The sequence below is a fragment of the Nestor notabilis genome, unplaced genomic scaffold (assembly GCF_000696875.1).
Source record: "Nestor notabilis isolate BGI_N333 unplaced genomic scaffold, ASM69687v1 scaffold6901, whole genome shotgun sequence".
In the NCBI taxonomy this organism is placed as follows: Eukaryota; Metazoa; Chordata; class Aves; order Psittaciformes; family Psittacidae; genus Nestor; species Nestor notabilis.
The window spans coordinates 49,026-62,784 of NW_009914145.1; the positions used below are offsets into that span (position 1 = coordinate 49,026).

Here is a 13,759-nt window from a genome sequence, read left to right on the forward strand (position 1 = left end):
AGAACAGCATGTCTGTGCCTGTCAACACCAGAAACTCTCCCAGGCTCCTTTGAAGCAATGCAGCCGCTTGGTGGGAGCTGACAAGCTCGCTCCTTTTCAAAGAACCTGCTCATCTACCAGCCCTGGCACACACAAAACATTCCCGTCACAGCCTTCGGAGCTTGAGTTTCAGCTTTGATCATCTTATAGCACATAAATCTTTCAAAAAATGTGGGGGGGAGGGAGGGAAAAGATTCTCTTTGGTGATGCTCAAAGCTGCTGCTTGAAAGGCTGGAGTGGCTACTGTGGCTCCGTGACATTTGAACGAGCCTGCTAACGTGGACTGGACAGAAACCCAGGAGAAACTGGCCCATCTGTGATGTTTCCTGCCCCAATTCCCCTGCTCGAATGATGGTGGATACGCAGCCTTCATCTCATCTGCATGCCTTTGCTTCTGTCAGTGCCTTGCTCCAGCAGGCAATTGGATGAGACTGGAGCTGCGCAGAGGGACCGCAGCTTGCGGAGCTTGCCTGAAATACCAACATAGAACAGGATCCAGAAAGCAACCTGCCCTCCCGCAGCTGAGCAGTGCCAGCGCTCAGCCCATGGACTACTTGACAGCCAGTGCTTTGCTGTGGCTAAATGATGTCCTCTTCAAAGGGCGGTAATTTGCACTGCCACAAAGCCATGGACCTTTATCTTGGCTCAAGGCCATCCTTCCTATTCTTGACCATCATTTGAACTCATCACTCATCTACAAATCACCTCTGCACTCACCCAGATCCTCTGTCCTTTCTCTGCGTACCAAGACACAGGTAAATACCCACTTCCCTTTTGAAAGCTTAGCATCCTGCACTGTTTTGAGGTGGAGAAGGACAAGATGAGAATCCGCTCCCATCTGTGGATGTTGTGCAGCCCAAGACGGGAGTGCAGCCAGGGCTGGCTCACTGCAGGTTACTTACATGCGTTGGGGGACCCGTTGGGGAGAGGCAGGTAGGATCCTGCTCGCCAAGACCTGGAGCGAAAGTTCTTCTTGCACTTGCCGCAGTCCTGCCCTGTGGTGTTGTGCTCGCACTCGCACTGAAGGCTGCCCTCTTTGAAGGTGCACAGGTTAGCATGGAGGTTGCATTTACATCTGGAAGAAGAAGGCAGGAGAAGAGCTGTCAGGTATTACTGCCACTCCTCTTTGGCCCTGGTGTGCGTGAACATGTAGTGGTGAAGTTGGGCTGGTTACCCCTTCCCTGTTCCTCCTGCGGGACTGTTCCTCCTTTCTCACTGAGCTCGCTGTTTTCCCCAGGTATCTGGTTCTGGGGTTCCAATGTCCACTTCCTCACCCAAAATGGATCTACAGCCTCATTCCAAGATGAGAGATTCTTTACTCCCACCATCTGACTGCACAGACCATTTAATGGTAAGTCAATGCCTCCAGAAGAAACTCCAGGAAGGAGTCACACATATCTCAGGCTGTCACAGAAATCTGGGTGATGAGCTCAGATGAAGGCTTTTACTTGGAGGCAGAGAGGGCAGCCTCAGGCTTTAGATGGAGGAGCATGGCTAACACTGGTGGTACTTGGCCCCTTGGCCCCCATGCAGTGTGCTAAAGTCAAGAGTGTTTTCTCCCATGATGTGAAGCTGCACAATGCAAACCCTTCTCCCTACGTGCAGCACAGCCCCAGCCTGCTGTGACCAAAATAACACAGAGAACAAGCCACCATCAGAATCTGCCTTTTAGTCCCCGCCTCATCACAGAAGGCAACAACGAAAACCACTGTTCAGCAATTTGCAAACATTAACAAACTTTTAATGAGCTGTAGTGCAGTACGCAGGGAATAATTATCTCTGTGCACAATCACTTCTGTTGCTCAGACTCCGGAGGTGACTTGCGCAGAGCACAGAGGCTGAGCCCATAACTCACACGCGGCTCTGGTGACTCCTGGGCCTGAGCCCAGGCTATCAGACAGAGACTTTGGGGACCAAAGGCTCTGGATCCTTAGCACAGCCCAATGGTTTTTTACTGCTTCATGCAGTAATTTACACTCTCAGAAGCAGAACCATCCTGCCTTATGTGAACGGGTAGAGAAGTCTGTCTGGGCAGCGCTTCGTTTTAGAGGGCTAATTGCACAAGAGATGCAGTGCTGAGGGGAACGAGCTGCTTGCAGAGAAGACAGAGGAAATATGGCCTGCTGCTTCTCGTGCTCAGTGTGCACTGGGATAAGCAACCTGGATTAAGCTGGGAGCTGTAAACTGGGTCTCTCCCGGACCCTTGGAGTCCCCAGAGATGATCCCCAGCTGCCTGCCCGACCCTCTGAGGCTGCCTTTGCTGGTCCTCACTCATGGCTGGATGAGTGACCTCATGTATGATTTGTTTTACCTCCCCCACCCCTCCCTGTCCTCAATTCTAGCAAACCCCGCTCAGAGGCTAAGTGTAAGCTGGATGAACAGTGTCTCTCCCTGTCTTACAGCCCTGCCCTGTCTCTGATCAAGCAGAGGAGCTGCAGTCTCTCAAAGGGAGGGAGGAAGGAAGGAAAATGTGGTCCGTAGACCAGAGGCAGGCACACTCAGCATGCTCCACTTGAACCTGTGTGTTAGCAAGAGCTGGAGATGCCACGTCATGTCTGAAAACACTAACAGCCTCCGAGCTTCAGTGCTCTGGGAACGAGCCATGGATCTGAGCATCCAGGGCAAGGAAGCAGCTTTGGCTGGTACCTACACAGGAGGGATGCTGTGTTTCACCATGTCCCCTCTGCCTCTGATAAGGAAGGATTTCGGCTGAGCCATCCCAGCCCTTTGTCAGAGGCGATGCCCAGCCCTGGGATGCTGCGGAGCCAGACTCTGAATTATTCAGCATCCACACAGCACGGCCTCCTTCTCTCACTTCAGAACAGTCAGACGAGAGGGAAGCAGGCAAGATAGCAGGTTAAAGCAGGTCAATGCTTCACCACTGCCACTGTGGGCCCAGCCTGAATCAGAGCAACAGCTTCTGGGAGCTGCAGCTCTTCTCCCTCCTACCTTTGGTGGGAGTGTAGGGATGATGGAGCACTGCTCTTCCTGGAGAAGCTGCTCACTTCCTAACTGGGGTAAACAAGTACAGTCAAAGAGAAAGCAGAGGCAGCTGGTCACCCTGCCTGCCTGTGCCCAGGTCACCTCCATGTCTCTCTGCTCAGCCCTTCGCCAATGTGCAGAAGTTTTGTTATCCAAAGGATCAATTTTACCAAGGAATTGCTTTCTGAATTTGACCTTTGAGGATCATCAATCTAAGCAGAGAACTGTAACCCCAGCAAGCTGACCCCACAACACAGCACTTTCCAGCCCAATCAATCAGGCTGCATTATTTAATGGCCAACAGCCGAGTGCCTTCAGCCAGCCCTGATTGCCAACCCCATTTTGGGCAAAGGTTTCTGCATCCAGGTCTCCCTGCTGCTGGAGCTCGGTGGCTCAGTTTCAACCCCTCCTTCCGGCTTCTCTGCCTCCTCCTCTGGGTCTGCAGCCCAAGGACATGTGCTCGCTGATGGCCTCTTTCCCCAGCCAAGACCCAGCTGGTGGAGAATAGAGTAAATGGCATTAGCCTGGTCCCCTGGGAAGGAGCCGCTAGTTGTGCTTGCCTCCACTCATCTTCTTCGGGCGGCCAGCCATCGCAGGGAAGAGAAGATGAGGGAAAAGGTTAGGAGCTACTTAGTAATGAGGCTTAAATAGCAGCAGTGGGGCAGACACCTGCGCTGTGTCCTACAGAAGGCAGCTATGGCCCCGCTCCAGCCCCGGGGCTGCTCCAGCAAAGTGCTGGTTGCAATATGGTCTCTTTGGCTCCGGAGAGATGCGAGGAGCCGGGAGCGTTTCTCTTCTCTGGCTCGTGGGACAAGGCTAGTGGTGACAGTGCTGTTCTCGGTGAGCATTCAGAGTCCGTGCAGGATGCAGCCATGGTGGGGCACGGCTTAGAGAGGAGCATCCCCAGCACACATGCAGCAGGAGCTACAGCACCCACAGGCACCCTCCATGGCGCAGGGACACCCAAGTCCTGCGCCGGGCTGTCGGTAGATCACACAACTGCATTGTGCATTAAACAGAAGCTGTCTCACACCATTCCCAGCAGAAGTGGCTGGAGCAACGTGTGGCCCAAGACGTTACAGTTTGCTTGATGGGGTATTTGTGAGTTTGTTTTAGTGCAGGTTGTTGAGCTGCTGCTTTCCTTCACAGTGGTGCAGTGTGGTCTGATGCTGCCAATGCCTCCACCAGGGAACATCACAAAACTTGGAGCGCCAAGGAAAGTTTACAGGAAAGTGTCCTTCTCTTTTTTCTGTTTTCCTCTTTCTTCTTTCACAGCCATGAAGAGCAGTTTGTCAACCCTGCATTTCTCCAGGTCAGCATCCTGGAGGTCACAGCAGCGAGTGGTTGGAGAGGCGTCTGATGCCAAGCCCATGTGTGAGGTAGGAGATGCCCATGCGCAGGCTTAGGAAAGGGGTGCAGGTGGGGTGAGTTGCTGCAAACCTGCAGAAGCCATGCTGGGAGTGGGAAATCAGCCCCTGTCCTTGAGCTTTCCTTAATAATGACTTTGAAATAATCTTTCAAAGCCACCGCAGCGCTTTGCTTTCCTTCCAAGGATTCTTACGTGGTTTACAACTAATTTTCTGTCCATAAGCCCATCTGCAGAGCATGGAACTAAGGCAGAGAAAGGCAAATGGCATCTCTTTATCCCTTGCCCTTCCTGCAGGGCTCAGCCAGCCTTGGAGCACCTCCCTTCCAGCCTCCTTCCAGCCCAGTGTGCGCACTCATCTCCATGATGTGCTTGCTACGAGGATGCTACTGCATGGCCAGGGATGCTGTGGAGACCTGGTCCCCAGGCCACCAGGCTCCTGCTTCCCTCCCACCACTGTCTTGGCTTTCCCCCCTGCTCCCTTTCTGCTCACCTGAGCTGGTGCTGGGGAGAGGCAGCGCACAGCAGAGAGCTGCTAATGACTGCCATCCAAAAGAAGGCTTATGATAGCTTTCCCCTGAATTGTTTGCTCTCACTGTAATTGATGAGCCTTTAATGAGTCTCATGGGACAATGTGTTTGAAGGGAGCTCTTTCCTCTCCGTCCCCAAGGAAAACGATGTTTCAACTGATCTCAGCTCTCGGGGAAACATGAATAACTCTTCTCCATCTCTCTACTGTCATCCACAGCATCGCTTGCAGCACGTTCCAGCAGCTGCCTGGCCATGACTTACCTGCTTTCTACATGCTCCTTTGAAACTGTTTTGGCAGCTCAGCAAAACCAGGGAGCAAATCTTTTGGGCAAAGCATAACGGGTGCTGAGTTTGGATTGTTTCTGGCCCATCTGTGCGTGCAGAAGCAGGTAAAAATAGCTTCTAATGGCTGGGCCATGGAAGCAACACTGTCCCTTTGTGGAGAGCAGTTATATTAGGATTTGCCTTACTGGGAGATCGCTGGGCAGAGGTTTGCTACTGCCAGTGACTGGAGCAGGGATGAAGAAGCTGATGGCAGCTCATTCATCCCAGGAGCAGGGCTGGGAGTGTAACTGAGCCTGTGGTCCAGGGGCTGAAGAGGAAGGAAAAGTCATTTTAACGCACTGTTTCTTTCCACTTGAACCAAGGAGAGAGGCTTCTGGGTTTCACTGCCTTTTGTAGAGCCAAAAAGCTGAATAAACCCCCTGGGTTAGGTCAGAGGGAGATGTTGTGAGTGTTTGTCTTCCTTGTGGGTTTTCACTTTTGGTTGTGTGGTAGGGAGAGATGAGTCCTCCCGGCGGGGAGAACCACCCTTGCTGCCCTTCGAAATGATTTGAGGTTTGGATTACAAAGAGGAGACAATTTAAAAGATGCCAAAGTGGAGAGCAGGCTGGCTGGCTGTTCCCATTCGACAGGCTATTTATTTTGAATAAGTTGACACTCACCAGCTGTCAAGATCCTGCTGACTGGTGGAACGTTATTTACATTCAAAGCTGTCCTAAAAAGCAAACACAAAACCAAACTTCCCCATTAGGGGGTCAGGCAACAGAAGGGAGGAAGGGTGAAGAGGACATCACACGGATACATGAACATAAATATTTGCAGAGTAATGTGTATAAATGCTCTTGGTCTTTCTCCTGGAATGCAATAATGCCTGCAATTGAGTTCATTGGCCAAATTGAATTTGGGCTGCTGTAGAAGTCTCTTTATATTAAGTGCTTTAACATACATCACCTTCTCAGTCTATCGATGAAATTCTACTATCTCCTCAGGGCCGGACGCAACTTGTCAACAAAATCGGAGGGGAAATAAAAACCTTCACAAACCAAAGCCAGGAACAGGTAATAGGACCTTGGGCATCCATCTGTGGCTATTGACAAAGTATCAGGAGTGTCTGGGGAGGGAGGAGCTCTCTGGTTTTCTCCCTCCCCCTCTGCAAGTTTCCCCTCCATCCTACTGCAGTGGGAGTAAAAACCTTTAAGAGACTCAAGGAAAGCCAAGCAAACAGTTGCTGCGCATTAACTTAATTTAACTATATGACCAAGAGCAAGATTTTGCTTGAACTCAAGCTAATTCCAACCTGGAGGAATGCCAGGGAAATTCAGCTCTCCAGCTCTCGGGGGCTGCCCAGCACGGAGGCGAGGACAGGCCGAGGAACACGGTGCAATGTTGGTGCAGACTTGGCTGTCCTTGACACGAGGATGCTGTTATCTCCTGGGACCCAAAGTCTGGCAGCCAGGAGCTGCAGGGGAAGAAGTGGGAACAGGCACAGGCAGTGCTTGCCCTGCTTTTTGTGGTGTTTCCAAGGCTGCTGAGCACAGGCAGAAGCTGGCTATGGGCTGCAGGGGTGCTGGCTAGTTCTTGGGGGATGTTCGGGTGAGCCCATGGCTATTTTGGGGGTGATGCTCCAGCACTGGGGCTGGGTAAACCAGTTCTCAGCTGGGAGGCCCACAGTCTGACAGATAATTTATCCCAAACCTCTTCTACAAAGCAGCAGTAGCGCAGCTGGCCAGTCCCATCCTGATCCCAATGGAAAGATGCTCAGTACGGCACCGGTCATTACACAAAACCTAAGACCCCCACCAAGAGACTGTTCCTCCAACCAAACCTGCTTCTTTCCTCCCTTTTAGAGACAGCTTTGTTGGAGAAGTCAAGATCAGCTGGAGGCTCTCCAACAACTTCATCAAAAGAGCCAAAAGGAGGAATGTCCAAGCGGGGCACAACAGCCTGGGGGCAGCTGGTACACGCTTTGCACTGGCACCCCTGGTTCGGGCTGAGCCACAGACATTAGGGAAGTGCATTGAGCTGTCATCATTGTGCTGGCCTGGGGGGCAGAAGCAGGAGGCAGCCACCAGGGTGGGCAGGAATTGCTTTGTCTTTAACAGCAATACAGGATCAAGCATCACCACATCTCAGGGCTCACCAAGAATGCAGAAAAATGTATCCCTTGCATGTGGGTACCACTGACACCTAACCAGCTTGATTCATCGGAGAATGAATTTGGGGGATGGCCTTGATCCTTGATGGCTAGGTGCCTGATCCTGCTGGATCCAGGATAACTGGCTGGGCAAATGCATTCTCCACTCTAAGTCATGTGGAGAGCAAAGCCTCCTGGGCAGCATCTGCACATGGCACTGAGAACTGCACAAGGGAAAGGCAGGGACCAAAGCAGGGGAGCAGAGAGGGCCATTCCCTTCGGTTCTTCTGTGTAGGCAAGAGAGAAGCCAAGGAAACCCTCAGAAAAGACAACTGGAGAAGAGAGCAAAGGAAGTGCTGTTACAAAACTGGAAACCTCATCTTTCTGTTGGTGTCTGTTTGGCCCAAGCAAAGCCTAAGATAAAACACTGCTACATGGGGCTGCTCCTCCTGCCTTCCTCTGGGGACTGCCCATCACTGGCAGGATGGACAGACAGCCAGGCAGCGTACACTGGGGCAGGGGAGGACAAGGAGAAAAATCTGAATAATCAGCCTAAAATTGATTCATTTCTGCTCAATGTGATATCTCCTAACTGGATCCACATGTCCTGGCCATGGCACATTAACTTCAATTATGGCTTATTAATGTCTCCATGATGGAGTGTGCCCCGGTGAGCACTGTGGTGACTGACGTTATGAAGGGGAAAGAATTACTCCAAAGAGAGACGGTGTGTAATGGAAAGAGAAGTGGCAGCTTTCACTGCACCGGCAGCCGGGAAAAGCTCATTCACCCATTCCTGAGATGGTGATGAACTCATTGCTGCACCGAGGAGAAAACTAAGCAGTGAATAGAGATCTGTGGGGAAAAGTCTTTCCGCTTCCCTTCCCCACACTGCCTGGCACACACCCGAGCACACAGGCCAAGGGCTTGCTCGTGTCTATTCCTGTCTTGACTCCTCTGCATCTCCAGTTACTCTGCAGATCAATAGGGACAGGATGGCAGAAGAGGCAAAATAAAAGAAACAAAAGAAATAGATACCAAGAAGAAAGAGAGTAAAAATAAACTGTCAGCCACGAACAGAGAAATGGACCTGGGTGAGGTTGTGGGACGAGGAGATGCAGATGGAGTGGGCAGAGGAGGCCCTGAACTACCGGCCCATTGCACCAACACCCAGGAAGGGAGCAGCGACTCTCAGGATTCACCAGATCCTCTGGAGATCCTGGCAAACTCTTGACCACCCCAGTCCATCTGTCCTACAGGAGAGAAGGCAGCAAACTCCTTCCCCTTCTCCATATGTCCTTTGCTTTGCCTCTTTCTGCTTTTACCCAGAGCTCTGGGACATTGTGGTTTTCCTTGGTGGGAAACAGAGGGGTGAAGCATGGGGTGTGCCTGGATGGGGGCCCAGGAGCACATGGACTGAGGGGATCAGAGAAACCTCCCATTTTATCTAGGCTCTTTCCTCCTGCTCCTCCAACATAATCATTCCCACATCCTGGAAGAGGCATCATGCATCCATCCCCTCCCCTGCCTCCCCCCTTCCCTGCACAGTGCTCCTGTCAGGCTCACATTGATTTCTCCTCTCTCCCTCTCAACAGCCTACCCCTTGTTGAGCCATACACAAGATTTAATTTGGTTTTAGTCCCTGCACTATAACTGGTTTTGTTTGCAGCTGGAATTAGATTGCTTTCCAGTGCAAAACCCTGCTTGCTGGGACTGGAATAATCACAGGAGCAGAGTTGATTCACACGAAGCTTCTCCACCTTATACAGCACTTAGCTCCTCAGCCAAACATCCTTCCCTGCCCTGTGCCCATCAGAGCTGGAAGAGTCAGCGCAGGACAGGCATTGACTTCTTCCTCATCCAGGATGAGCATCTCCCTCTTCTGGGGACTGCCCCAGCAAGTGGGGACAGAAGCGAGAGCTGGAGCAGTTCAAAGCTGGGTATTGCTGTAGCTCAGGACTTTGGGCTGGAAAAAGCAGATTTCAGAGTTTTCTTTGTCCCTGGCCAAGGAAAAGCCCTCTCCTCCCAAAGGCCCTGCTGCATCGGAGGAGTCGCTGTCAGGAGCCAAGAGGGAGGTGAGCAGGAGCTGCTGCTCTGCAGCAGCCATGGGCAGCCGTCCATGCAGGCAGCCGTCCACATAGGCAGTGTGCCAGCGCCAGGGCCGAGGCCACCAGGAATTAGCCAACAAACCCCAACCCATCTCATTCTGGCCCCAGCAAAAAAGCAGTGTTGCAGCTTCCACCCAGTGTTCACAGCCCGACCCTCCCTCACCAGGCAGGCAAAAAGGCGAAGGGCTCTGAGGACACCAGGAGTGTTTTAACATGTACCTTAAAGCATCAAGTACCCTGTAGCTGCTGCAAATGCAGTAGAAGTCCTTGGTTATCTGCACAGTTATCGCCATGCTTGGAAGCCAAAGGTCATTTGCCCTGACATCAAACATTTAATCCTAATTTACCACTTTCTGAGCTGAAAACTCCATGTCCCTGATAGGCAATCTAACCAGCCTGGATAAATGAGTACAGCTTCCTGCCAGCCACCCCTCTCAGTGCGGGCTTTGACTGGGAATCGATCCCTGTGGCATTACCACTTGCTGTCAGTAACATCAAGCATCCCTGTGGGCAGCTTGGGGAATGGGGCCGTGGCAGATGGAGCAGGCACAGGTCTGGCCGTTGTCAGGGTGGAGGGGAAGGCAACACACTTATTTCCCCCACCTTTGCCTGCTTTCCCTCCTTTCCACCCTCTTTACTTTGCTATTTTGCCCTATCCCGAGCTGTTTGAGGACTGTGGGTATTTAGTACCCCTGGCAACGCTTATGGGCAGGGGTAAAATATCCCTCTGCACGTATTTAATCAGAAGCATATTGCACCGACCCTTGGGCGCTTGCAGATTCATGCAGAGGTGCTCTCCCACTCCCTGCCCATGTGCCTGAGCTCCCCACTGCTCCTCCCCGAGCAATCCCAATGGCAGGCATCCCACCATGCTGCCAGCCCAGCCCAGAGCCACGGCTGCTTATCCCATAGGATGTTCAGACGACAACTAACCCCTCTGCTGCCCTCACTGCTGCCTCCTGCCTGCCCCTGTGGGAGGAAAGGGCTCTCCCATCACTCGCTTCCTTCCCCTTGGAGCCTGTTCAAAGCCAGCCTCGATGGCACCTGCAAAACAGGGTTTTTTTGCTTGCAAGCCTCAGAAGGGAATGTTTGGAACTGATACAAACGGCTCCTCTGTCGCTGTGGTGATTCTCGTTAGCAAGGGGTGGGTGATGGAGAGATTTCTTCCCCTCTTGCCTGTAAGTCTCACACAAGCTGAATCCACAAGCTGGATGGGAAATTAGCCATCTCGGCATTTTTCCACCTTACTTTGCTTTTTCAGTTGATGTCATAACATAACATATGGCACCATACAGAGGAGTGAAAAACAAAAGCCAGGAGAAACAAACCCCCTCCTGCCTTCCCCTGCCCCAGACATGCTGGGATGTGCTACAGAAAGAGGGGGTGATTTGGGCTGCTCTAGGGGTGTAGGAATGGCTCAGGGTAACCCATCCTGCTTGTACTGGCTGTGAGCTGGGTTTCAGTGGGATAAGCCTCATTCCTCAGTCTCCCAGATCCACTAGCATCACCCCTGGGATTCTTGGGCAGAGGCTGGCCATGTTTGCAGAGCTGGGGATAGGGTATCAGAGGGAACTCAGACCCCATCTGTCCATCCATCCATCTATCCAACCATCCATCCATCCAAGCCATGTCCCAGCTCCCTCCATATCAGCTCTGGGAGGTCACAGACACAGCCTTGGAGGTGCCCCAGACATTCTCTGCAAGGACAAATCTGTTTTATTACCAGTGCTGCCCTGCCTGAGGAGAAGGAGCATTAGAGGAAGAAACCGATAATCTTATCAGTCAACACAAACACCGATGGCTTAGTTCTGCAGCAGTAAACCCTTTTCTCATCCCTCTTTGGAGAACAGACACCCAAAGAAACACAGCAGCCGTTACCTGCCGGTGACTTCAATGTTGGAGACGGCGTAGAAGTACTTGTACAAGTTCTCTCTCTGCACGTAGGTGCCTCCCAGGGCCGGTCTCAGCAGTCTCATCCGCAGGTCAGTCACTGTAAAGAAGTCCTTGAGCCCTTTGGCGCTCTCCAGCCGAGTGTACAAGTTGTCCATGTTCTTGAGGTCAGGGCCAGCGAAGATGGCAAAGCGGTCCCTCACCTCGAACCGGACGGTCTTCTCTTTTTTAGAGCCCGCCCAGCGGGAGTACTCCTCTGTGCAGAGGACCCTGTTGGCACTGGTGGTGGAGAGGTCCCGGACCCTCCGTGCTGGCATGCTGAAGGCCTCCATGCAGTCATCTGCGTAATATTGGTACGGGTGCCAAGTCCTCCCGTTGTCCAGCGACTTCTCCAGCATCATGATGGTGGGGCGGCCGTACTCGAAGGTTATCACGATGTCATCTGTCAGCTCGATGCTCTTATTCCAGGACAAGGTGATGTTGGCCAGCAGCGGCTCCGGGTACCGGCGCCACGTCACGCTCTGCCAGTACGTGGCCAGCCCTTCGTCCTCGCTGTCAAACATGAGTTTTGGCGGGTGGGCCAGGTCCGGGTTGGAGGCGTCACACTCGTCGCTGCACAGGTACGGGTTCTCCTGGAACAACAACAATGGTCACAGAGACAAGGGCACAGCTGAGCTTGCGCTGGTACCGTGCCTTGGGCTGAGCTGCTTGTGTCAAATGTTAGCTGCTGGGCTGAACGGGAGCATGCTGGGGGTCTGGCTCTGCGTGATGCTGCTTCTGAGCATGAATTTAGGAGAGGTGCAGCTTCGCTGTAAGAATGGCTGAACTGTTTCCTTTGAAAGGCCCTTTGGAAAATGGGCCTTTCAATTTGGCACAGGGGCAAATTTCATAGAAAGCGCTTTCCCTGAGACAGCCTCTGAGAAACTTCGTTGAAACTTGGCTGCGGTACAAGTGTATGGAAAGCTGTGCTCGTCCCTGCTCCAGTGCAAGGATCAGGCAGGCCTGGGCAATGGGAGGAAAGGTCCAGCCATCCCGTTTTGCCCACACGTGACAGTGCATGGCCAAGCTTCCACGTTTTGCAGGGACACACACACAAATCCACACGGTGAACATATTGTTAAGGTCACACCCCAAATGTTGACGGTTTGAGGCAGCCATCAGGGTTAGATGTGCCAATGGGTTTATTGCTTATCCACATGGGTGTTAAAGCCTGTTATTACTTGCCCTGAAGGCACTGCCTCCAGGTGTGTGGGTCAGACCTGCCTTTGGGGTGATGTGGGACTGTAACGTGGGCACTGTCCACAAAAAAAACCTCTGCAACACAGTGCAAATATTTTCTGCGGGTGAAGCATCTCTTTGCAGTCACTTTACCTCCCTCTTGAGCTCAAAGTCCAGAGGACTGGGGAGGGATTGATTCACCAGCAGGCTCTGCTGCGGTGGGACCCTCGTCAGGGAGGCAGAGCCACCTGCCAGAGGAGGAGGAGGTGATAAAGCAGCTGGAGATAAGGAGCTTGTTGGGGTGTGAGGTCTGACCCTCTGAGTGCACTGGAGCTGCAAGGTAAGAGCGAGCCGGGTTTTGTGCTGTGGTTTGGGAATGCTTTGTGCATGGCCAGCATCCTGTGAGAAGGTGCTGTGTGCAGGGAGCAGCGTGCTGGGGCCGGAGCTGAAGCTGGTACCTGGGCGCTCAATGAAATGAGTTTCAGGGCTGGGGTCTCTGTAGGCTGGTTGAGTCCCAAGGCTGGGAGAACCCCACTGCAAGCATGGGAAGAGGCTGCTTCTGTGTCCATGGCACTGAGGACTGAGCCTGCACCATGGGCTTGCTTTTACCTGGGAAACTGATGGAGTCTAAGTGCTTGTGATCTGCTTTTAGGATGCCCTGTGTATATTCCAGGCAAAACAGAGGGGGGAGGGTGTCTGGCTTGTACAAATGGGTACTCTCAGGTGCAAAGTGGGGCTTTGCTTTGAACATGGAAACTGCTGTGTAACATGAGGTGCTTTGGAGAATCTGGGCTTTGCCACCTTGGGAACTACTCAGAGCTGCTCCACTCGGTGTCTGTAAAACGGGCCCTTGGTGCCTCTCTGCAGCTCAGAGACACCCACTGAACACGAGCAACTGTTTGCACAGTGAGTGGAGTTCACAGCACTGAGGAGCCTAGAAAAGCTTGTGAGGACATAAATAATTCTGTCTTCTGAGTAGCACGCAGTAAATAAGGCAGGAGGCTGCTCCACCAGCAGCGGGGTTAACACCAAGCAGCGCGCAGCTGATCCGTACGTGAGCACCAGGCTCCTTTGCAGGGGATGTGGTGGCAGCCCTGGGGAGAAAAGGGGACTCCTGTAAATAAAGTATGTGTTGTTGTGTGTGTGCACGAGGCTGCCGGGGAAAACAGCAAAAGCCAGTTGATAAAACAGGGCAAAACTCCTACTGTT

At 52.5% G+C, this 13,759-nt stretch overlaps 1 protein-coding gene across 1 annotated transcript in view; it reads right to left on the reverse strand.

The window, feature by feature from the left end:
- The window catches only part of NTNG2 (netrin G2), a 41,011-nt gene that overhangs the window by 13,046 nt on the left and 14,206 nt on the right, over positions 1–13,759 (reverse strand). The window contains 2 exon segments of the mRNA XM_010023503.1: positions 942–1,114; positions 11,321–11,964. Of these exon segments, the coding sequence (XP_010021805.1) occupies positions 942–1,114; positions 11,321–11,964 (817 nt within the window).